The sequence below is a fragment of the Aphidius gifuensis genome, linkage group LG1 (genome assembly GCF_014905175.1).
Source record: "Aphidius gifuensis isolate YNYX2018 linkage group LG1, ASM1490517v1, whole genome shotgun sequence".
NCBI classification, from domain to species: Eukaryota; Metazoa; Arthropoda; class Insecta; order Hymenoptera; family Braconidae; genus Aphidius; species Aphidius gifuensis.
Window position 1 is genome coordinate 6,109,315 of NC_057788.1, and position 27,283 is coordinate 6,136,597.

Here is a 27,283-nt window from a genome sequence, read left to right on the forward strand (position 1 = left end):
TAATGTATGTATTAAAAATTAAGAAAATGAATATTACATCGATATTAAATTCATTCTCATCTTTAAATTTGACTGATACTTTTTTCTTTTTTTCTTTAACAATTAACACATTGTCATAAAAAACTTTTGCTATTCGAATTATTTCATTGTCATTATTATTTAACAAAAACACAAATTTTTCTTATCAATGTTAATTATAAATTACCACCATTGTCAATTATCAATTGTAGGAAGATAAAAAAAAAATATTTATTTACAGATTTAAATGTTAATGATAATTTAATGACAAAAGAAATGTTATACAATAATTTGTATACAAAATATTTATTGTTGTCTTAAATGTCATTGCATAAAAGAGACATGAAAATCAATTATCATTTGAAACAATAAACAAACAAATAAGAATGGATATTTTTTAATTGTATTTCTCAGTGTTTTATTTGTTTATTTATTTTTATTGTTTTCAAAAGACTACCAAGCATTAATAAAAGTATTTTTTTTTTTTTTTATATTTTCTTTTAACCATTGAGTTGAGTTAATAAACAACTTCAGAAAATTCATTGACAGTTATCTTGTTGAGCGTAAATCTTTATAATAAAAATAAAGATTTTATTGATTTTCAAAATAAAAGTTATGTCAAATTATTTGAATGACACTATTAACTAGTTTCTTTAAAAATAAATAAATAATTTTTTTGTCTGTACTAATTTATTGATGCAAAATTCAAACGCATATTAATTAAATTTTATTCGTTTGACAAATGATAAGAAAAAAAACTAAACAATAATAAAATTAAAAAAATAATAATGTTTTTGAAATTCAATGATAAATTATGTGTTTTTGCGTTAAACTAATTGTAAGCTTGACATTAGATAAAAAAAGCGAACAATAAAAAAAATTGAATGCAAGGAAAAAAAAAATTATATATAAATGTGACAGAAACTTTATCTTAAATTAATATGCAAAAATCTATCTTTCTATACGAGCAAAAAAATCTGAAATAAATAAAAAAAAAATTAATAATATTTTTACTTGTCTATTTTATTCTTCATAATTATTATTTTTAATTTTTTAATTAGTATGCTTTTATAGAAAAAAAAAAAAAAAAAAACATTATGGCTGACAACACGTGGGCTTGAACTACTGAGTAAAGTCCAATTTGTCTTCTGACACACTCGAGTGCAGAATAAAAATAAAAATAAAATTCACATATATGAAGAGTGAAAAAAGCATGAGCTAAAATGAGAATGGTAGAAAATATTTCATTTTAATTTGGTGGCAAAAAAGCAAAAAAAGGTAACGAAAAAAAAAAACCATTGTCAATTTTAAATTTACCATGGTTTTTTTTTTTTTTTTTGACAATTACTATTTTTTATTAAATCTACCAATTTACTCTCATTCTTTTGTGACTAAAATTTTTCATTAATATATCAAATGCCAATTATTATGTATTTTTTTACAAAAATCTCAATTAATATTATAAAAATAAATTCATTAATTATCTCATATATAATTCCATGAAAAGTAAAAAAATATAAAAATACTTTATCGATTTTATGGTAATTATTAAAATTCAAAAGCTTTTTGAAAAATCAATATTTGTTTTTAAATTTTATTTTCAAATAGATTTGTAAAATTAAACAAAAAAAAAAAAAAAATTGTGTCATTGGAATATTAAAAAAGAAAAGAATAAATGAATTTTCTTTTTCGTTTTAAATTGATTGAATATAAACCAAGTTTTAAAAACAAAAAAAAAAGTATATAAAGGATATTTGTATTCTTAAAAACATAACGTCTCACAAGGCTAAAACGAATAACGAATTTATTTAACGTCCTTCAAGCATGGTCATTTCAAGAAGGTCACGTTTATTTTTATTTTTTAGAATACCCAACTCATCATAAATCACAAAAAAAATTTGTCTCATCTTTGTTATAAAGCTGTAATTTAAACCCTTTTCAAATTCTTTTATATACAAGCTATTATTTATTAAAAAATTTATGTCCTTTATTATTCTCTCCTAAAAAAACCATTTAACAAAAAAAAGCAAGATAAAAGTCTTTTTTAAATTTCATCTTAAAAAAAAGATCTTTTATTCAATCAATTATATACAAATAAATATTTTTTTTTTTACTCTTTTATTTATTTAATTTTCTAAATATTTTTGTATACGAATTTAGGGAGGATATGTAAAGATGATGAAAAGCATCGGACGACTGCGCATCATGATAAAGCTAGATGTTGACGCCGACGCATTTCAAGTGTACTTATATTCGCTGTATGTATATATACATATTGTTAAACTAGCATTAGGTCGATAGACAAGCCTTGGTTAAACTTCCTATACACCCGGTATACTGGAAAAGTTCAGCTATATGTTTGGTACTCTTTGGAAATGACAGAGAAGATCTCTAGTCAACGAGGAAAATAAAAATCAAGTGACACAGAGTAAAGAAAAAAATAAAAATAAATAAAATAGGTTGCTAAAAAGGTATAAGGGTAAAAATGAATATAAATTTAAAAACAAAAATCTGATTATCAAACTTTAATATACATAAAAAATAAATTTATATATTTCGATAATGAAAATTAAAATAAAACAAAAAAATACTATAGGAGAGATAAATCCACTAAACAAATTAATTATCTACAAAAATATTTTTCATAGTTTAATTATTCATCTAATTCAATTACTTAAAAATTTTCCAATTTCATGTTTATATAGGTAAAATAAGGTCATACGTATTTGTAGAAACGGGCGGGGTCCAAAATAAAATAACAATAGATTTAAAAAGGATGAAAAAAAAAAAAAACAAATTGAACACCCAGAAGACGATTATCTGCAAAATATTTATCACAGTATCAATTCACAGTTATAAAAAACAAAGAAAATAATAATGCTACATAAAGTTCAATGGAGTTTCGAGTAAAATCGATTATCGAACATTGCCAAGATAAATTTTTCACCGAAAAAAAACAAAAAAAAAAAAAGTCGTAAATGTTTGAATTGAATGGCCCATGAAATTTCATGACATACACATTCATTCTTTTATATATAAGATTTCCTATAATTTTTTTTTTTCTACTTTTACTTTTCTTTAATTTTTTTTATTTTTGGCATTCAGTTGAAAAAGTGAGGAGTAATTTTCCTAGTAATATTCTCAAGCTTTTCATCGCAACGCTACATTCATTTGCTTTGCCATTTCATAAAACGTTTTCTCTTGAAAATTTGTTCGTGAAAATTACACTCATTCTGCAAAAGTCTGTTAATATCGATTTATCAATTTTAATACTTCAAAATTTTTGTTGAATATGATTAAAAAAAAAATAAAAAAAAATCAACTGTAACAAAGAAAATAATACAACGCGAAGAAAATTTAAATGAAAAAAGAAAAATAAATATGAAAAAAAAAGTTTTTACAAGTTTAAATTTTTAAAAAATAATTTAAATAAATATACTTTATTATTATTTTATTTTAAATAATTCAAGTAAGTTATTTTGACTGTTTTTTTTTTTTTATGTATGTGCAATGAAAAGCGAGTATATGGCTTGTTTACGAGATGAGCAACCGAGCATGAGTGGCATTGAAGAAGAGTGCTCAATAGGTAGACAAGTTGAGGAAGGTGACAAGGGGACAGAAAATATATTTTGCCTTCACAACTTTCATCCAACTAAATCTCTTCCATCTCACTGATGTTAAATTTTAAACTTATATACAATAAAATAGTTTAAAATTAAAAGTAATATTGACAACAGTTGAATGAACTTGAAAATTTTTCATACGGTTAATTAATCAAAACTCATTTTTCGCACAGTTGATTTTGATTTTTTTATAATACATATATACATAACTTATGACACAAGAGGGTGTATGTATTGGGGGTAAAAAATAAATAAAAAAAAAAAACATACATTCAATCATGAACTCAAACGAGGAAAGTAGAGAGAGAGAAAAAATTTATATATAAATTGACATGGCAGCACCCTTTTGGCCTTCGACAACCACAAAGAGGGTGAAATAAACTCTCGTAAAAAAGAAAAAATAAAAAAAGCATTTATCTACGCACGAGATACCAGGGAAATGAAAAATTTCCTGTAAGAGGATAAATGGTAGTTTTGTTTTTTCTTTTTTTTCAAGCCCTCAATCATTTGATCATAAAAAACTTTGATTTTTGAATATTTTTTTTGGTGTGAAAAAAAAAAAAAAAAAAAACAAAATTGAATTTAAAAAAATAAATATAAATTTTGAAAAAACTTGTGATTTGATAAATAGGAATAAAATTGGGGAGCAATTTAATTTGAAATTTTCAAATTTCAATCGAATAAAATGATGTACAAATTAAATTTTTATTTTTATAATGATAAAAAAAAAAATAAACTAAAAAATATGCATCTACTTAATTTGTACTATTAAAATGCATAATATGCTAATTTATCAAAATAATTTTTCTACTTTAAATAAAATTTGTAAGTGCCAAATTTTATCTCCACGTATATATTTAAAAAATCTTGGATAAAAATTTGAATAAAATAACATGAATGAATTTACGAATTGGATTTTTTTTTCTACTTCATAAAAAAAAAGCGATTTTATAGTATTTATGTATATATAGGTTGAAAATAAAAAAAACTAGATTTAAACTTGAGAGCAGTGGATAACTTAGTAAGTAAGTTAGAGCAAGTGAGATGAATATATAAGAAAAAATAAAATAAAAAAAGGCAATATAGAAGGTTTCGGTGAGTTTAACGTCCAAGGGAACATAAATATCAAAAGCAGGACGCTAAAAGTCCAGAGACAGGTATAGTATATATACATATATAAAGCTCTGGACTTGCAGCACATCTGGTGCTGTCGCCATGAATATAACTTCCACAAGACTACACATATATGTATATATATATAAAAAAAAAATATACATACACACAAACACAGTTCAACCATCCAAATATCTAAATTTTCTCTTTACTCCCTTTATATAGTTAAACATTTTGCTCACTCACTCTCTTTATTTTACATTTTTTATATCTATGGTCCAAGTCACATACATAACACTGACGTTTCACGCGCGGCCGCTCGAGAAACTTTCATCTCATGTTTTGCAATGGAAGCATATATAATATAATATACGTGTACAATATATACGCACATATATAAAACTCACCTCGGGGAATTGTTGAATCAGTGAGACAAAAGCCTTCTCTACTCTTTACAAAATATATCTCATGACACGCTTGAATCTTGAGCAATCCAGACAAGTCGAGACATCTCAACTTTTAAAAACTTCAAGACCTCAAGTGGCTATTTTTTTATTTTTTCTATTCTTTTTTTTTTTTTAGTCAGTATATTTTTACGTCAACAAAAAATATTAATACAACGAACAAAAGAGAATATATTATTTTTTTTTTAATATAATTTTAATTTCAAGGGCAAAGGATTCACTAAAATAATAATAATAATAATTAGTCTAATAAGTGTGAAAGATAATAATAAAAATAATAATAAAAGAGGTGTTGATATTATGAGGGTTAAATATTATCGTGGATAAATTTGACGCAGTTGAAGATATAAAAAAAAAATATCATTATTGTATTTTAGTCTGGATAAGAAAAAGAGGGTTGGTATAAAAAAAAAAAAAATATATACATATTGTATCCACTTATATATGAATGTATATAATTTTTTTTATTTATTTTTATTTTTATGGACTTTTTGTCACGTATTCGTTACAGGGAGTAACTGTTAAGATACTTGTATATTATTTTGTTGCGAGTATGGATGACCATGGTAACTGTTTTACTACTTATACGTTCTCATATACTTGATTGCCACGTGATAAGAATGCACAATTGTCGAATAAATATAGTTAAAATTATTATGATAATAATTAGGGTGATATAATAAGATAATATTTAGAAAAAAAAAATAAAATAAAAGTAATGGTAATGAGAAAAGATATATAATAGCTTCATTGGTCAAGAAAATAAAATATAAAATAAAAAAAAAAAAAACTATAATAACAAATGTCACATACGTTAATTGAGATTTTTCTGGGTAAAACTAAGTTTTTTTTTTTTTTTACTATGGGTTACTTTGTCTAGTAATTGGAGAGATCACTTTATCGTAGTTTTTTTTTTTTTTTTTTATAAAATTTTTTACCCAAGAGACTTGAAAGTTTTATTCTAGCTAATTTTGATTTTTTTTTTTTTATTCATTTTGTTTGTTGTTTACTTTAGATTTTTTATTTTTTCATTTCAAAATTTTTCTGTATAAATTTTGATAAAAAATATATATAATATAATATTAAAAAAAAAAAAAAGGATAAATCTTTTGAGGAATTAACTTGATGATTTTATATTGTCATTGTTTTTATTATTACTTTTTTTTTTTTTTTTTGTTTAGGGGATGTAGAGAGATGAGACGTTGTTTGTTTGAGGAAAATTGGTGATATACAATGCTGTTATATAATAAATAAATAAATATAGATATTTATGGTTGATATATGTATACATAGGAGGATTATGATTTATATTTATTTGTGAATTGTGTTAAACCATAGACTGGGGTTGGTAACAAGTATTTCAAGCGGCTTGTGAGGTTTATAGACATTGACCGGGGTCATACTAATAAAAAATAGGGATGATCAGGGATGACAGAGTTCATGAAGCGAGCCACAAACTAATTACAACCCCGTGGTGAACATTGAGTACTCAGCATGCTCTTGAATAAAGCCATGAGACACAACATCGTCAACTTTGAATAATAATTATTATTATAATATTAATATATACTATACATAATAAAAATAATAATAATTTTTTAAAAAATGTTAAATTAATTATTTTTATGATTTTTTTATTTTTGATGTTGTTTTTGTTGGTTTTTTTTTTATTTTCTTTTATTTTTTTTTCAAGGGATCTGCTTTCAATTACGTTATTGCTCAATTTTTTATAAAAAAAATATGCACACTATATAAACCAAAAATAGATGAATAATTTTGATACATTTGAACGCAAAAAAAAAAATATAAAAATAAAATAACTTGATAAAAAAAAATATCTAACAATTTGAAATTTTTTATCAATTTTTAATAATATTTTTTTTAAATTTTCCATTGACTTTGTGGTTATATTTTTAAAAATATTATTTCAATGAAAAAATATAGTATAGAGTTATAATTTAAACAAAGGTTTTAATAATGTTATAGAAAATCAATAAATCATTAATGAACTTTGTATATACATTATCTTAAAACTTGAGTATACAATATTGATTATTAATCATGTGAAAATATAATTTTTCTAAAATTTTTTATGATATTTGATTGTTTTATAAATTATTTTTAAATGGCATAAAATATTCAAGTGAAAACATCCACTTGTTAGTAGTATCGAAATAGGTAAACCCTTTATTAAAAATATCATTACAACCCTCGTCAATTATACCCACGCAAATGACTATAAATATTTACTATATGAAAACTCGTCTGTAAAAAAATAAAATGTATATTTAAATCAACATTATAAAAATGTCAATTTAAAAAAAGAAAAAATAACATTTTAATTTTTTTTTTTTTCGTTAAAGTTCATAAATAAATAATCCATGATTAAACATGCTCTTTGAGCGTAAATTAAACATGTATTTTATTTTAATTTTTTTATTTCGATAAAACTAAAAAACATGATCAGATTTAAGTATATATTTGCATGGAAAAACAGAATTCGATTTTCATTTGAAAAAACTTTGTTTTATTTATATTTCATTTATACACAAGTTTATACTTTCAATTTTTAAATTTTTTAAATTTTTATTGACCTCGTTTTTGTGTGTCATATTTTTAAATACAACACTGAAACATGATAAATACAAATAAAGATTTTTAATTTAAATGTGTGAATAAATAATTGGTCGAATTTTTCTAAATTAGTTTGTCTCTTGACGTAGTTAACTTTTTAATTTAATTAATTTAATTATTTATTTTTAAATGTATAAATAAATTTTGTCATCAGATTGTAGTGCAGTTTGAAATCTTGTAATTAATATCCATACAAACATCAAGTATCAATGTCTGGTATGTGCTTGATTTTCATGTTTAATTAAACTGTAAATGAATGCAATTACATGTACAATTTCATTCAATAATAAATTAACAATGTATTTTTTTATACGCTATATTTATCCATCGTCATTGATTATTTTTTCTTTTTCATTTTATTTTAATATTTTATCTTTATTATTTTAAATATTGGTCGTATTTTAGCCGCGTGTAAAAGCGATCTATACTACTTGATTTGGAACAAATGGTAAAACGTGTATTTTAAATTTTTCACGTATATTAAATTTTAGTACTTTAATTCAAATTAAAGAAAAAAAAAATTATATATTCCAAGAACATGAAATGTATAAAATCATATACCATATTCTTTTGAAAATAATACATTTTCTTTTCAATGTAAAAAAATAATAAAATTCATGCAAATGCATATATTTACGGATAATAAAATATATATGTGTCAAATATCAACATTTTATTATACTTGTCGTGAGTCAATTTACTGTTGTAATGTTTGTTAATATTTTATTGGGTCAAGATTCTTTGTTTATTAAATTTTTTATATTATTTTAACAACTGATATATTTAATTTACGCTTGTTTATTTATTTCTATTTTAAAAAAAATTTGTATACTATATACAAATAAAAATTTCATAAAATTATTTGTATTATTTTAGCAATTAACTTTTATTGCTCTGATTTTTCTTTTATTTAAAGTTTCAAACAGCTTGTCCTTTTTTTTTTTGTTACAATTTCAATTGTTATATAATAATACTGATATTAAAATAAAATAAAAAAACAAAAAAATTTATACAGATGGTTTTTGATTGATTGTCAAATGTTAGTGACCAAAAACACGAATAAAAATATAATTTAAAGTCGATATAAATAATTGGCTGGACAACTTTGGACACGCGCGAGAGAGTCAATTGCGTCAGAGTGTTGGCCCAATTCTTCGAGTAAAGGGATCGATGGGAAACGAGCTACTGCGCGACGAGGTGAGAGTTTAATAGTACCATATCTTTTTCATTTTTTTTTATTTTTTATTTTCATTTTTATATTTCACATGGTTGTTTAAGACTTTTATAGAAAATCACCGGTGTCTTGAAGACACTTCCCCTTCGAAAGAACACGGAGAAAAATAAAACCAACATATTTGTTTCCTGTTTTTTTTTTTTTTCATTTTGCTTTGGCTTCTTTTTTTCCCTTCGAATAAATTCAGGACGATTGATAATGTCATGCTTATGATAACGCTAACATGACGCTAATCGTCGGTTGGTTTGAAAAAAAAATATATATTTATTTTGATTCGTCATTATATACGAGGGTGAGGACACAAAAATACAAATCAACAATTAATCATAAAAAAAAAAATAACAATAATTATTTTTTTAATATTATAATATCCATTAAAAAATGTAAATTTATTTTAAATATATAGTATTATTTATAAATTATTATCATGATCACATAATTATAATAAACAAAGTCGGAAGGAAATTTAATTTTTTTATTTTTGACTGATTTTTTTTCTGCAGCTGATTTTCTTTGGTTAAATAATTTAATTAACCAAGCTGTCTAATTGGTTTGTGTTGAACAAATCCAAGTTAATTGAAGAAAAATAAGCACAATTTTTTCTTTTAATTATAGTTTTTTTATTTAATTTACTTTTCAATTTTTTTCTTTACTAGTTTGTTTGAAATAAAAAACAAAAATAAATAAATAAATTGTAAAAAAAAATATATAACAAAGGAAAATTAAGTGATTTTGAAATGAACATCAAGTTTGTGAAGAGACTAATGAATATATTTGTAACAATATCTGTATTTATAAATGCATTTGCTGGTATGAAAATTGAAAATTAAATTCAACACTTGGAAAAAAATCCTACATTGAAATTATGCTATGTTTGATCTCCAACTTGGCATAAAAAAAAAAAACATTTAGTTTTTCCAAACATGGAAATTTCCAACTCGTTTAATTTCCTTTTTTTTATTTTTATTTTATTTTAGAAACTCTTTTATTTTTCAATATAAAAATGAAACAATAAAGAGCATGATAAAAATCCGTGAAATTTAATTTAAAAAATTACTTTGTCAGTTTTTATAAATACAAATTAGTGTATTTAATATTAGCAATTATATACACTTGATGTTTTAATGTTAAAACTTCGAAGAATGGCTATTACGATATCAGTGACATGCAAGTTGTTGCAAATCGTATAATTAAGCTAACTTTTAAAGTTTATACTCATCATATTCAACGATCTATTAAACTACAACTACTCAACTACCATTTTTTATCAATTAATAAATAGTATTTTTTAATTTTTTTACTAAATGCATATACTACTTACAACATGTAATTATTAAATCAATTTTTAATTCAATTTTTTTTTCCCTAGAAAATAATTAAACAAGTGTAAAATTTATTTCAATTCAATAAATTTAATCTGATATAAAATTAATAAACTTTTTTATGAAAAGAAAAAAAAAAACAATGTAATAAAATATAGTATTATTATCAATTTGAATTTATTTTTATTATTAACATCATATAAATTTCTTTTGCCATAAAAAAAAAAAAAAAGTACCAAGATTTTTCATCATAAAATTGTAATAAGTATTTGTCGCTTGAAATAAAAATTTAAATTACTTTAATAAAATTTGTTGAACATTGATTTAACATAAAAAAAAAAAAAAAAAAAACCCCACCCACCTAAGTAAATTCTATTCAATCTAATAAACCTGCATATTTTTCCTCAAAAAATAAAATAAATTTAAAAATAAAAAATAAAAAAACCTATTATCAAATATCAATAATAATTCTACAATAATAAATGTACGAAAAATAACTGATAATTAAAAATTTCTAATATAAAAAAATTAAAAAAAACTAAATCAATTTTTTTCCATCATTTATTTTTTATATATAAGTATATAAAGATTGATAAAGTCTATTGTATATATGGAGCTGTATATAATTTAAATACAAGAGAGTTAAATATTTATTGAAGAGAATTGAGATTTCTCTATATACATTATATACTGTACAACACAAAAGATGTATATATATACACAAAGAAAATCGATTATGTCGTCTCAAATTGATTGCTTCGAGGATACCAGAGCAGATCCAACTTCGTTACCCCTTCTATCTCCATTTTCACCCTTTCATCTCACAAAATATATATATATATTTTCCCATCTGAACACTCTCATAGTTTATATATCGTGCAACATGCGAATTCGATTTGTATCTCAGCTCACCGACTGTTTTACTTTGTACATAAGTATATACACTTCATTGTGCTTTCATTCTCTCGATCTCTCCCTCTTGTATATATATATTTAAAAAAAAAATAAATATATATATAGTACTTTATCTTGTTATATTGTATTATAGATCATATGCATTTATATACATATGAATATAAATGTAAATCTATGTGAAATAATATACGTGCACATATAAAAGAATGCGGAAAAAAATTCGTGACATGTTACGGCAAATACATGCATCTAAATATCTGCCACGTGTACAACAAGCACATTTGTATATATCACAACTCGTCACGTGTCTGAATTTTCATCATCTACATTTCATATGTATTATTCGTATCTATATTATATTTATATAGGTGCGTATTTAATATTTCATTTTCTTGTATATTCTACTTTTCAAAACTCTCAAATCCTTCAAATAAAAACTATATGCAAAATGTATTTTTTATCATATTAAATTTTTTATATACATTTATATTGAGATACTTGTATGAATTGTTGAAAAAAAAAAAATATTTAGACACATGTTTTTTGCTAGAGGGAAAATATATATATATATATTTAAAAAATTTAACATTCATGGTATCAAATTGAATTTATTTATTTTTTTTTTGTTTGTAATATTTATTTATTTATTGTAAAAAAATGGAAAAAAAATTACATGAATATTGAAATTTTGTTTATTTGGTTTTTTAAATTTTTGTTCAATATTTGTTTTGAATATTTATTTGTTTGTTTAAAATTTTTTTTTGCTATTTTTAGTGAGGTTTTAAATATCGAAATCATTATACATGGATTGGCACCGATACGGGGAAATTTACGGAGAATACGGGGATGCATTTACGGGTTTCATATACACAATGTAATCAGTTCTATACACACACAATGGTGGCTATGTTTACCGTAAATTCTCCGGTAACCTTTGTAAATGTCCCCGTAAATTCCCCCGTAAAAATTACAATTAGAAAAATGAAAAAATCATTTAAAAAAATTATAAATGAAATAGTATAAGATTTTTTTTTTGTAAACAGAGAAACATTTAGTGAACCCAACGAACTTTTTGAAATCTTTTGAAATATTTTTTTAATTTAATTTTAATTGTTTTTGCCAAAATGTGGACCTGCTAAAGGTGTTACATTAATGTTTCAAAAATCAAAAATCTCGCTGCCTTAGATTGAACATGATTGCTATAAACATCAAGGATATATATAAATATTTATGTTCCGTTGTGAACGTTACATTTTTACTTGGGCGGGCGTTCACTTTTTATCATGAAATGATTTTAGGCCTTTCTGGAGTCAAATTGATATTATTTTCTACCTGGGCAAATACCACGAAAAACGACCAACTACACATCAAATTCTCATACAATAATAATAATATCTAAGAATTTAATGTGCATTTGGTCGTTTTTAGTGGTTTCTATAAGACTTTTTTAACTGGGATGGTCATGCAAATACCGAAAATAAAACGGTTGTCAAGTAAGGCTGTATCAAGAGATTTTTATAATATGCTCAATAATATAAACCGAATTTTCAATTTCAATTTTTAATTTCTCCAAAGAAAATGTATCGGTAGCATAGATATTTCTAAATAGAGACAGGTTTCAATTACTTCCAAAAAAATTCCTGACATGGGCCAAGCATTGTTTTTTTCTAAATATTATAAACTCTATTTTCAATTTTTTTTCTTGTTTTAAATAATAATTAAATGCATTTAAAAAATCGTGTAGCATAAATATTTAAAATATTTTAATTAAATATTCAATCATTTTCAATATTAGAATTTCCTAAAGAATAAAAAAAAAATCACTCAACTTTGATTTAATTTTATTTACTATTTAATTATTTATTTTTTTATTACCAAACTTTTCAATTGAAAATTAATTATATTATTTATTCGATAAAAACTCAATATCTCAAACAAAACAGAATAAAAAAAAAATAAATAAAAAAATAAACGGAAAATGAGGTTACATTAATTTACTCAATTTGATAGGCAGACTTTTGCTAAGTCATCAGCATTTGTTGAAAATTTATCTGACCCTAAAGCGACTTTCAGACATCTCATCCTTTTATGTATTAAAATAATGATAATGATATTGATGAGGATATGTAAGGTCAATCGATTACCTTAGTTTCCGTTGACCGTTTGTCCTTGTCTATGTATATATGGATTCAGACATTGAGATTACAGAGAGAAATCAAATTGTACAGTCAATAGCAAATTGACTGGAAATATTTGGACTCTCTTAACATTACATTACAATATTCTCATTTATTTTTATTTTATCAAACCGTTGAATAAATATATTTTAATTTTACTTATATATAAATTAACATTTTAAAAACTTGGTTTATGTATGTTCAAGTTTAAGATCAGATATGCTAATATGCATTTGAATCCAAAAATGCAAATTACTCCTTGAAAATTTGACAGAGAAATAGTTTGGTAAAGTAAAATTACGAATTACATAATTTTTTAATTTTTGTGTAAAGGGAAATTAAATAACTTAAAGTCAATAATCATTTGAATTTTCAAAAACCTTGGAAACATAATTTTTCATATAGACAAATAAATTATTTAATCAGAAACCATATCCTGATTTTCTATATGCAATCTCTACTTTATATTGAACAAAGTAAAAATTATTTTAAAAAATTGCTCATCTTACCTTTATTCCAATTATTGATAGAGAAATTTTAGATTGATATTGTTGGCTTGCTCCGAAAATTACTCGAAAATTCAACAGTTTATTTACTCAAAACAATACCAAACACTTTGCCAGATTAAAAATCCAAAAGACATAATTTTTAATTGAGAAATAATTTAATTAACCTCAAGCTAGTATAGTCACTTTTAATAACAATACTTAATTTTACATAAACAGTAAAAAAAAAAAAAATTTATAAAGAAAAATAAAGTCATTGAAAAAGAATGATAGCTCGTCTAGCTCTCAGATAAAAAAAATTACTTTATATATCCACAATGAAGAACAAAAAAAAAACAAGAAAACAAAGAACCCTTTCGTTGAAAAACAAAAAATATTATTCGACTGGTTATTTCAGTTAAATAAAAATAATATAAAGCAGATAAAAAAAAAAAAAATTCTATCAATAGATCACAACACTCTGGACAGTAAAAAAATTTATCCCAAATACTTTGACATATTTGTCGTTTCCTGTTGATTTCTTGATTATTATAGTGGGATCATTTTCGGATGTCAAGGGAAATACATGAAAAAAAAAAAAAAAGTAACAGAAACTAGAGATAAAAATAAAACCATCAAAAAAGGTCGTGAAAGTTACAATTGGAATCAATAAAATAACAAAAAGAAAAAAAAAAAAAGAAAATACACATATATATAAATAAAAAAAAAATGGGGGAAAAAGTTTTAATGTAATTTTGATTACTGTCTTCTTTAATATAAAAAAATAAATTGTTGAAAATAATAAATGTCACTTAATATTTAACCTGATTTATAAAATGATAATAGTAATTGACCTTATATGGAAAATTATAGCACATCAATTGGCTACTTGTGAAACAATAATTTACTGTGAATTTTGTTTTATTTATATCTACCTATAAACATCAATCATTGTATTAAATTTTTTTTTTTATTATTTTTTTTTTATTCTCTATATTTAGTAGCATCAATTTTTGTTTAATTCTTAAACATGAAAATTGACATATTGAAGAATCGACATTTATACATATACAACTGTCGAGGTTTATTTTAATATTTAATTTATATACATTAGTTATTGACAATCAAAGCCAGAATTTTTAAGTTGTTTAATAATTATGTATTAATAAAGTTTCTAAAAATATGTTAAAAAACAATAAAATAATATTAAATTTCATTATAAATAAACCTGGGCATTGATTTATCATTGATAACTTTGGCTTTTTGAAAATTTAAAAAGTAAAATTTCGATAAATCTTTATTTAAACATTTTTAAAATTTTAATATTATTTTTATTAATAATTGAAGCAATTAGATTGTTAATTACAACAGTGATTATTATTAAAAATCAAGCTATAAAAAATATTGCTAATAGTTGATGGAAAATTAAATAAATTTCTATAAGAAAAAACATAAAAAAAGTATTGAATTTAACGAGAGAATCGCGTGAGCTTAAGTCGTTAATCGTCGGTCGAATCACTGTCGACATCGACAAGAACTACCCTGACTTAAATTTTGCGATATTCATAAGAAGAATCATTTAGAAAAAAAAAATAAAATAAATGTGTAAAAACTAAAAATTTGAATGCATCAATTTGTCAAAAAAAAAACATAAATTTTTCTTTGACATTTAATATAATTTTCAATGCAATTTTTTTAAAAATCAATTTATAAATATTAAATAAAATTATTTAAATAAATATTTTTATATATTTTATTTATTATTATATTTTTTACTGAAAAAAAAAAAAATTATATATTTTATTTTTCAAATGATAAACTTGATAAATTTTAAATCACTTGACAGAAGATCAATTTATTACAGTTAAAATACCATGGGAAATACGTTTGCTACTTTTATTTTTATTTTTCAATTTTTTTTTTTTTTTATTTTATTATATAGTTCATATTTTTTTTATTTATCCAACCTTTGACCGTATATTCTGGGCTCGTTGAATTTCTGTACAGACTACACTACGCAACCAATTATGAGAATTTTATTTTTTTATTTATTTATAGATTCATTTTTTTTCCTTTTATTATTAGTCGGCTTTTAAAATACATAATAAAAAGGATCTCTTAATACTGCTGTATAATGAAACAAAAGAAAAAAAATATTGCCAAGAATTATTAGTACTAATTGCTGAATCTCATCATCAAGTAGATTTTAATTTTCGATTGTAAGAAAATTTTTGTTTAAAAAAATATTTTCTCTAATTGATGATAGATAAAATAAAGTATAAAATAAAAAAATAAAAATTACTACTAATTGCTGAAGCTCATCATCAAGTAGATTTTAATTTTCGATTATAATGAAAATAATATTTACAAAAATATTTTCTCTATACTTGACGATAAATAGTAAAAAAAAAAAAAGGAAAAAAAAAACATTAAATAGATATGTAGTAATCTTGTTTTACGCATGAATATTTTTTTATTATCTCATCGTCATTGTAATCAATATGTTGACGTTAAAAATAATAAAAATAATAATAACGATAAACTTCATTTAAAATCCGACATTTGTCATCTGTAGATAAAAAAAAAAGCTCTGTATTTTTTTTCTACGATTTCCTTTTCATTGATTTTTTTTTTTTGATTAAAAGGAATTAAAAGATATAGACGTGACTCGTTCAAACAATTGATCCTTTGAATAAGTCCTTGAAGGAACTTGAGGAGACGTTCACTCGAGTCATCATCATATCTATATAGATATGAAAAAGGTGAATAAAATACGATAATGCAAACGACCAAGTAGATAATGCCAGTGAGATGAGACGCTCATAGTGGATAATGGAAAGATCATTATATTCAAGAGAGAACAAAGTCCTTTTCTACATTTTATACTTATTTCCTCATCTTTACTTACTGAAAATTTTTATACAGAATGATTTAACTATTGTCTCAATTAACATTACCACGATTAATTTACTCTCTTTTTTATTTTTTTAAATTTCAAATAATAAATTAAAATGAATTAATTATTCTATTATTATATAAATAATAAAATTCGAAATAAACAAAATACAAAAGTAAATAAATAAAATGTCATTTTTATATTCGACTGACTTGCCATTGTTCCATCTATGTATTTTTTTAAAAAAAAAATAAAAATTGACAAAAAAAAAAACGAAAAAACAATAGTACCACCTCTACTTGCCATAGAGAAAAAAAAAAATAGAAAAAAAAAAAACTTATAATAATTTTAAAAGTTTCATTTCAACTGTCTGATAAAAATCACAGCTGGATGAGCATTTCTCTATAAACTATATACACAGTAAAAGCACATAAAAAGTTGAATACATAAAGAGAAGGTGGATGAAAAAAAAAAAAATATATAAAAAATAATAAAAATTGATAAAAAAAAAATAGTATTTCAAGGAGGGAGTGTTGGAGAAAGGCCCGAGGCAATTTTATCTGCCTCGTAATTTTAGTAGTGAATCGAGTTTCCGTGCGATTTCTAGTCGATTTGTCGCGTGCAATTAATCGTGGTAAACGATTATATCGGTTGCAGGTTGCCAGATAGATTGTGAATGTTGTTACACATTGGTTGCGTATATATATATATTATATATGGTAAATGGCTAGTTTGAAATATTATGAGGAGGGTTAAAATAAGGGTGGTAAAACATAGAGAAAAAATCTAACCCAGTTAGTGACGTATATATTCATATAGTAAAATTGCACATTACATACGCGTGGCATGACTTATATACTAAAATACCTCGCGATGAAAACACCAACAGGAAACACGTATTTATACGATATTTGCCACAATTTTTCCATATTTTTAACGAAACAAAATAATAATAAATAAATAAATTTAAAAAAAAAAAAAAAAAAGGTTAATGCGTTCATAAAATGGCTTCTATAAAATGTGTATCGATAAATTTTTTTTTTTTAATACAATGTTATTCCAAAGCTTTCAACGATTTAAAAAAAAAAAAAAACATAATAATAATTTAATTATTTTATCCATAAAATTATTAACCAAGTATGTTTAAATAAATAATTTTCGAAATAATAGAAAGATTAAGTAATAACTTTTTTTTTTTTTTCAATCACAATTTATATTTTATCAATTTAGTTATAATCAAGTTAATAGAAAAGAAAATTTTTAAATAAAGTTGATAAATTATGTGTAAAAGTTTTATCAATAAAATAAAAAAAAATATTATAATAAATTTGTTTTAAATATGAATAAATAAATTTATTGAAAATTTAAATGGAAAAAAAATCTAATTCGTTTCAACGAGTTTAGACGAGGCACATTGTAAACTTTTTGGCTCGTGTAAACCAGGGGTTATCGAATTAAACCGACGAGAGCCCGAGCTTGAACGTTAATGCAACTAATTATCGTGGGCGTCGGAAAGTCGGATGAAACTTTCAACAGCCGTTAAAAGTACACCTCTATAGTGCGTACACAGTATAAATATAAAAACTATTAAAAAATTCATCAAATAAAAATAAATATTATTTTTATTCAAAAAATATTTATTTTTATATTTTTTATTATCAACAATAGTATTACAATTTTTTTAAAGTGTATATTTAAAATAACTTTATTTTTTATATCGATTAAAAATGAGAAAAAAAAATAAAACAAAAGTTCAGGGTCTATAGAGATAAATTTATTCTAGACACTTGATAAAAACAATATAAAAAAGAAAGAGTCTATAGTGATGATGTATAAAATATCATATGATAGACATGTCATTTCTCGACAGCCTAGTACTCCGATAATCGATTGTCATATCTGGTTTTTTTTTTTATTTTATGTTCATAATAATATACTCGTATACACTTTACACGCAATACAGTCAATGTCTACAGGCATATCTATCATGAAAGACTTAAATTTTCATCATAATTTATCAGTAGTATTGCTCAATATTTGATCAGACATGAATTCTATTTCAAAAACCTTTTACCTCTGTATATAGCAAAGTAAATTAATTAATTTAAAATAAATATCTTTTTTGTGTGTATTTTCGTGTATCAATCGAAAATTATAAAAATAAAAAAATTATCAATAAATAATCCTCAACAAATATCAAATATATCATCATAATATTTTTCTTTTCAAAATTTATTTTTTCTTTTTCTATTATCCTCGAGCTATATACACACAAAATCTTTCTTACAAATATTTTTAGAAACCAGCTGGCATGCAAGTTTTAACGTGTGGACCCTCATCTCTTCAAGTACCCTTACGTTTGTCAAGTTTTCACCAAATCCTTTTTATCCTTATGAAAAATAACAATTTAAAAGTTTTGTCATTTTTTACAAATTTATATATAATAGACCAAATATAAATCAAAAGTATTTAAAGAATAGAAAAAAAAAACAAATTTTTTAAACTCATTAATTTTATATATTTAATAAATATTTTGAAAAAATATTTAAAAATAAAATTTAATGAAAAAAGTTAAAAGGATATATGTATATATTAAAATAAATCAATCAAAATTTTAATTTGTTTTTTTATTTTAAGGAAATATAGGTGGTAAAAATAGGAATAAAAATGAGGAAAAAATAAAAAAAGGATGAAGGGTTGTGTAAAAGAAAAAATAAGAACACCCTGATATGATTGTACGAGAGAGGATCAGAAAATGCTGTAACAAACTCACCTACTCATTTTACTGTGAGTGTGTATATAGTGAGGAAATGAGAAAGAAAGAAATAAATAAAAAGAGTAAAAAAGAATTTAAAAAACAAAGATAAATATATAAAAATGAGGGAAAAGCACATAGTACCTACTAGAGAGAAGAGAAGAGACAAGTTTTCTCTGACAGATCAGTAGGGTAAAATAGAACGCTTGCGCGTAGCCCGGGCGGGCGCGGACAGTGCCACTGGAGCCCGGCGATGTCAGAGCTTCGCCCGGGACATCGGGACCGACTAGTACCGAACCCCACAGAATCCAACATAACACGATATTATTCACTCCTAACAATATATTAATAATTTTCATTATTTAATTATTATTATTATTTTTTTAACAAAAGAAATCAACAATATCAATAAACAAATAAATAAACTAATTAATATCTTATTTAATTTTAATAAATCATTTGTTGGAAGTTTAAATAGTTGAAAAAAAAAATTAAAAAATATATATAAAAATGTAAAAAAGATGAGTGAAATTTTGTGAACTCGTGTGTGATAAAAAAAATAAAAATAATAACAAGTGTTAAAAAATGAAAAAATTGTGATTTATTAAATTTTTGTTTTTATTATTTATTTAATTATTATTATTGTATTAATTTGATTTAATTTATAAATTTATTATGTGATGCTTATAGTGTGTTATGTGAATATTGTGTTCAAGTGTTATCAACTGGATAAATGACAAGAATAATTTCAAATTTTTAAAAAAAGAAAAAGAAAGGTTTTTTTTTAAAAAAAAACATAAATATATTGTGATCGTGTGAATAAAGTAAATTTAAAAAAAAAAAATAATAATAATGTATTGGAGGTGGTGTAATCACTGAGATGTTAGTCCAGCCATGGTCCTCGTCGTTATCATGAGGACACCCTCCTACGTCAACTACTACGTGCTCTGTCTCGTCTGTTGGATTCTCCTTGGAATCACTGGTAAGATTTCATGGACAAATAATCAACGAAAAAAAATGAAAAAAAAATTTCAAAAGTAGAACAAAAAGACAATAGTCAGACAAATATTCAGATTCTTATCATGTTATATATTCTCTCTCGAAAAAAAAAATAAAAATAGTGTGCTGACAGATAAAAGTGTATATAAAAAAAAAAATGTGCTTTATTATGAAAAAAAAAAAAATATATAAATAATTTGTTAATATTAATATTAAAGTAAATTTGTGGTGATAATAATTTGTCGTATTTACATAATATTATTCTTATTATAACATTGAGTATTACAAAATCATAAACCATATGGCAACAAACAAATACAATAGGATATAATACATAAAAAGCTTCGAGGGAGGTTATTTTTTTTTTTATTATTTCAGTCATCTATGTCGTTTGTCAGACAGTCTTTTCACCCTCCGATTATTCTCTTCACTTTATTTTATCCACTTGTCCTCACACTTTGCTTGCGCAAAACCACAATTTCTCTCACTGTCTCTCTGCATTTACACGTATATCATATATATAAATTCACATAGGCGTGTAAGTATATACGCCTAAGAATAAATCACCATTTTTTTTTTTTTTAATTTTATTTCCATCTAGTAAATTAAATACACCTTATTATTAAGGGTAAACAATAATTAATTGACAATCGATAAATGGTGTGTGGTTTTTTTTATTTATTTCCTCATTTTTCTTTTGTACGATAAAACATGTAATTAAACAGTTAATAATAAACTATTACAAACAATCATTAATTTAACCACATAAATATTGACATATTATTATTAAAAAATAATGATGTTAAAAAAAATATAATAAAAAGTAAAAAAAAATAAATAAACAATTAGTAAAAGTCTTGTTAATTATTTTTTAACAATAACAATATTATTGTTAAAATGTTATTTCTAATTTTATTTAATTATATATATATTAGTTTATTCACAGAGAATATTTATTCAACAATTTTTTTTTCTCTTTGAAATGTATATTTAATGTATTTTGATTAGAGAATTCAGAGTAAGGTTTTGTCCATTTACTTTGAGAGATATTTTGATCTAAAGCTCTCATCGACAACCTGCCTTGACCCTATCTCGTCTTTGGCCTTTGGCTTTTTACCACATCTCACCACAAAACCACCCTCTTCAATCGACAATACAAGCCAATCTTGTAAACCCAAAAACCCGAGGCAAAATGATCGACTGCATCTCAATGTAAACTCAATGACGTTCCATTTCCTATTTTTCATCATCATCATCATTTTTTTTTTTATTTTTATTATTACTATTATTTGATATTGTTCTTATTTTTCTTGTTCTCATTATTATTATTTTTCTTTTTGATTTTCTTTTTTCAGTTTCATTGTCAGTATATATGTTATTTTTCATTTATATATATTTTCTTTTTTAGTTCTTCATCGCACTTAAACTTTAGTATGTATTAGCTCATCTTCAATATATATATACATGTTATATCTTTATATATCCATCTATATACATATATCTACTTGTTATTGAATGGGTTCAATTCCCGACGGGCTTTTATACAAGACTATTTCCACCGACGGCAAATGGTTTGACCCACTAACAAAATATATATTATTTCTTTTTTGACATTCATTTTACAATTCTTAAAAATGACAAATAAAAGCACTTTTATTTATTTTTCATTATTATTATTTCACTTTTTTTTCTTTTATTTTGTTGCCACTGATTTTCAAACCACAGGGTCTTGGTTATTTTTTTTTTTTTTCTTCTTACCTTTGTCTCTTTATCACAGCATTGTTCTCGATTTTAAAAAAGAAAAATTTTTTTTTTTTTCTTTATTTTTCAACCCCTCAAATAATGTAGCTTGAGAATCGATAATCATACTTGATAACTGTATGCATATGGGGTGATGAATATATAATATATTTTTAAATTGAAAAAAAAAAACAGAAAAAAATTTTTTATAAATGATGTTCATGTTTTTTTTTTTTTTTTATGATTTCATTGTGGCGGAATTTAAATTGTACTTTTGGCTGGTATAGTGATAATCAATATAATATGTACTAGCAAGTTATTTTTGGCACCCGAGAATTGAAAAATAATAATAATAAAAATTTAAATTTTAGTTTAGTATTTGATTATATAGTTTATTTTTTTTTGCGTGTATCTTGATAATGTTTCACTTTGTAAAACGACTTGGTAGATGAAAAAAAAAAATTATAAAACTAATGTTTAAGTATAGAAAAACATAGTGTTTTATCAGATTATTATTTTAAATTTGTTTTTTTTTTTTTTATATAAGAAAGAATAAATAATAAGGAAAGGCGTTGATTTAAAAAAAATAAATAAATCAAAAATTTCACTGCGTTCATACATATGATATTAATTTAATATAATGTCAATCATTTTTATATATAAAAATACCAAACAGAGTATATACTAAAGATAAATAAAGCAAGGAAAAAAATGATAAAAAAATTTAATAAAAATATAAATAAATCTTGAAAGCTCGAAGCTGCTTTTTTTTTTTTTTTCATTTGATATATTTTTAGATAAAAAAAAAGAAAAGGATATTTCATTTTTGAAGGATAGATTGTGTAATATATTACGATCAGATATATTTTCTTTGAATTTTATATGAATAATGATTTTTCGAAAAAAAAAAATATATAAAAATAAATTTGTATATATTTTTTTTCTTTCAGGTGTGAGCACGAGGTCACACTCGCTTGTGAAAAGATTTGCTGGAATTTATCCTGGTCCATATTTTGATGAAAGTAGTCCAAAAAATTGTACAGCTCAATTGGGCACAAGTGCATTTTTACCTTGTCGAGTACGTCAGTTGGGAAATAAATCGGTAAGATAATCAGAAAAAATTAATAAATAAATAAATTGAAAATAAAACTTGGCTCATAAAAAAAAATAATATTATCAGGTCATTAAACAAAGTACCATATAAAAAAAAAAAAATATATATATAAGAGAAAACTGCGTAATATTCACAAGAGACCGTTCAATTTCATGTCTTTGGCACGTCGTCTCGACAAATAAAATTGCATCTTCGTCATGATGCTTGACAGCATCTCTTTATTATCATCATCTACCAACAAATATTTTTCAACATTTTTTTACTACTTGCACGTATCACAGATGAATTTAAATAACTTGCATAAAATAATAAAAAATTTAATATTCATAATAATATTATTTAATGATTTATTTGAGTTAATTTTTAATTTATTTATTTATTTTTTGTGTTATATGCTTTAATAAATTTTATAGTTTATGTCAAGGTTTTAAATTAATTATTCTTGTTGTAAAAATTTTGTACAAGTTTTGTCGTTGTAAAGCACCAAAGAACCACGTATATATATATTAAAAACTTGGTTGCATCTTTGTTCTTGATAATAAATGACGACGAGTCTTGCAATTGCAAATATTATATGGCAATTAGAAACGAAAACTTTTCCCCGCATAGCACAAGGTACACGCCTTTTCTTAGAAAATATCGCGTGTGTTTGTGTATATATTAAATAAAATTTATTTATAAAAATATACTTTCTTGTGACAACAGATAATTTTCTAATATAATTTTACTGTAATTTGAAACAGTTCCAAGTCTTATAATTTGTTTGACTTAATATACCATTATTCATCACGCTACAAAATTTTACATGATATAAAAATTTTATTTATTTTTTTCATTAATCATCGCAACTTTTAATTTAAAAAAAAAAATATCATTTATTTACATCATGAATATTTAGTGTCACGTAAAAAAAAATACAATTAATATTTCGTGAATGTTTTTGATTTAAATCTGTAAATTTATAAAACAAAAAATAATAATTATAAAGTTAAAAAAATCAAATAATGAATATATTTATAGATGTAGTGGTTAAAAAGGGGGTAATGAAATGTCGAGGAATAGGTTATCTGCATGCCAGAAATAACTTTTCAACCCCATTCGTGGAATATATATAGGATATATACGTCACGGTCTATGTTTAATAGTAAAACTCGTTGACACAAATGCCGTGAAAGCCATAAAAGGACGACTCAATTACGTTAATTATTTCCGTTCATTGATAAATAATTATATATATTTGCATGTTTATATATTTAAAAGGAAATTATAATGAATTTTAATGAGTTTAAATTGCATCCGTGTCTTTCAATTTATATTTCAGCAGTAAATATATAAAATAATATTATTTTATTATTTAAATTTTTGTTGATATATTTTTTATTGATTTAAATTTTTAGGTATCATGGATCAGACGAAGAGATTCACATATTTTGTCAGTAGATAGAACAATGTTTATTGCGGATGAAAGATTTCAAACAATATATGTTGATGGTTCTGATACTTGGACACTACAAATAAAATATGTTCAAGCAAGAGATGAGGGACAATATGAGTGTCAAATATCAACTGAACAAAAGATGAGCCATGTCATTTATCTCAGTGTTATTGGTTTGTAAAAAAAAATATATATATAATTTTTTTTAATAATTAATTTAAATTATAATTATATATTGTATGTTTTCTTTTTTTTATTTTTAAAAACAGTGCCAAAAATTGAAATAATGGGAGATCGTGAGAGGTTTGTTAAAACAGGTAGTACAGTTGCACTACATTGTGTAATCAATCAGTCTGTTGAGGCACCGTCCTATGTATTTTGGTATCATCGTGGTAATCGACTGTTAAACGAACCACATGGAAAATTAACAATACACCAACCAGCACCAACTGAAAATGGCTATGACAGTAAACTTGTAATACACAATGCAAGACTTGAGGACTCAGGAAATTATACATGTAGTCCAAGTAATCTTGATAGTGCAAGTGTTACTCTTCACGTGCTTCATGGTAAATAAAAAATTTTATTCTTATTTTTTATCATTATTTTTTCTATTATACAATGTATATATATCTATGAATAAAAATAATCACCTCAACAAAAAACAAAGAAAATAAAGTAGAAATAATAATAGAACCATAAAAAAATATAAATAATGGAAAAAAAAAATAATACATATAATATATCAAAAAGAACGATAAAACAAAAATTAAAAAAAGACCCTTATCAAAGTTTTTTTTTTGAGTTTGATAAAAGTTAGATTCAAAAAAAAAATACAAACTATTAACCATTAATTTTTGTTTAACCAATCCATCTAAATTGCTACTCTTAAAAATTAAAATAAAAAATAAATATAGAGTAATAAAATTATTAAAAGTATTATGGTTTGGTAATTAAATAAATAAATTTAAATAATTGGATAAATAATAATTTAATTTGTAATAAAATCATATTAATTAAAAAATATACTGTCGAAAAACAAGATAATTTAATGATTATTTAATATATAAAATAATTTAAAAAATGATGTATTCATTGAAATATGATAAATGATATGAATTTTCATATATATGTATCGATGACAGATATATCCATATATGTACATGTGATAATGATAATTGAATGAATATTTTATTATAGGCGAGGAGCCAGCAGCAATTCAACGTGGTATCAGTGCAGCCCCAGGTGGCTGTCGTGCACTGTGGTGGCTTGCTGGTTCAGTCAGTCTATCATCAAATCAGGGCAGACGAGTTTTTATATTCGTACTACTAATAACAATTGCCCTATTTACCTATCAAAAATCAATACATTTTACCTACAATATACGATAATCATCGAATGACAAAAGTAATTTTAAAAAAAACATATTTAAAAAACTTGATACAAAGTTTCTTGTAAAAAGTACGAGAACAAAATTTAAAAAAATATAACAAGTTAAAGAAAAATAAAAAAACAAACAAAATATACAATTTAAGAAGAAAATAAAAAAAAAAAAAAAGAAATTTATAAGATGACGACGAAAAAGTTGGAAGATGAAGAGAAAAAAAAAATATATATATATGAATCTGGTGAATTAATGGAAGAACGTGACGGAATTGCATTCGACAGGTTCTTCCAATCACTGGCAAGGTGCTAACGATCGTTTCGCCTCAAGGTTTCGCATTGTGCTGACTTGTACAAGCAACAAGATTTTCACATCCTGATTATTTAGTTGCTGCTGCTGCCCTCGATAACAGCAAAGTATAAAAAATTAAAATAAAAAAAGAAATTGATAAATGAAAAGGCAAAAAAAAAAAAAAAGTTTGTTTGCATTTATAATAATAGTTATTTCCATATTTCTTTGAAATTATTATTTAATGTTTTTTTTTTGCTTTAAAATTAATTCAATTTATCAGTATTTGATGAATTTATTTTTTATAAATTATACACGCTAGTCTGTGTGTGTGGCTGTGTGTGTATGTGAGAGATAATAATGGGTAGAGTGTTGAAAAACTTTTTATACCGTTCGGAGCAAAAGATTTTTTTTTTATGGATAATATTGGGGTGGGTAGATGAAGTTGGCCACTTAAAAATTCTTGCCAAAGTCTTCTTAGGGGTCTTTGGGTGTTATGTTCATATCACGAACACCAAAAGACCCACAAGTCAGCATCGATTTTGCTATTAGGCGCGCCGCGTTTCCGCTACATGCCAGGGGTATTTCAATTCTGCTATGACTTCCGTTTAATATTGCAAAGAAAAAGAGAGAAAGAAAAATTAATAATAAAAAAAGATAGATATATTTATATGCAGTCAGAAATGG

The 27,283-nt window shown here is 23.3% G+C and overlaps 1 protein-coding gene across 1 annotated transcript; it reads left to right on the plus strand.

Annotated features, from left to right (window-relative positions):
- Positions 1-19,895: 19,895 nt before the first annotated feature.
- LOC122847343 (lachesin-like) lies at positions 19,896-27,000 on the plus strand. Its single transcript, XM_044144916.1, has 5 exons — positions 19,896-20,618; positions 23,326-23,477; positions 24,887-25,097; positions 25,194-25,493; positions 26,125-27,000. Exons 1-5 carry the CDS (start codon positions 20,531-20,533, stop codon positions 26,313-26,315), a joined length of 942 nt encoding a protein of 313 aa, XP_044000851.1. The 5' UTR covers positions 19,896-20,530; the 3' UTR covers positions 26,316-27,000.
- Positions 27,001-27,283: the final 283 nt, after the last annotated feature.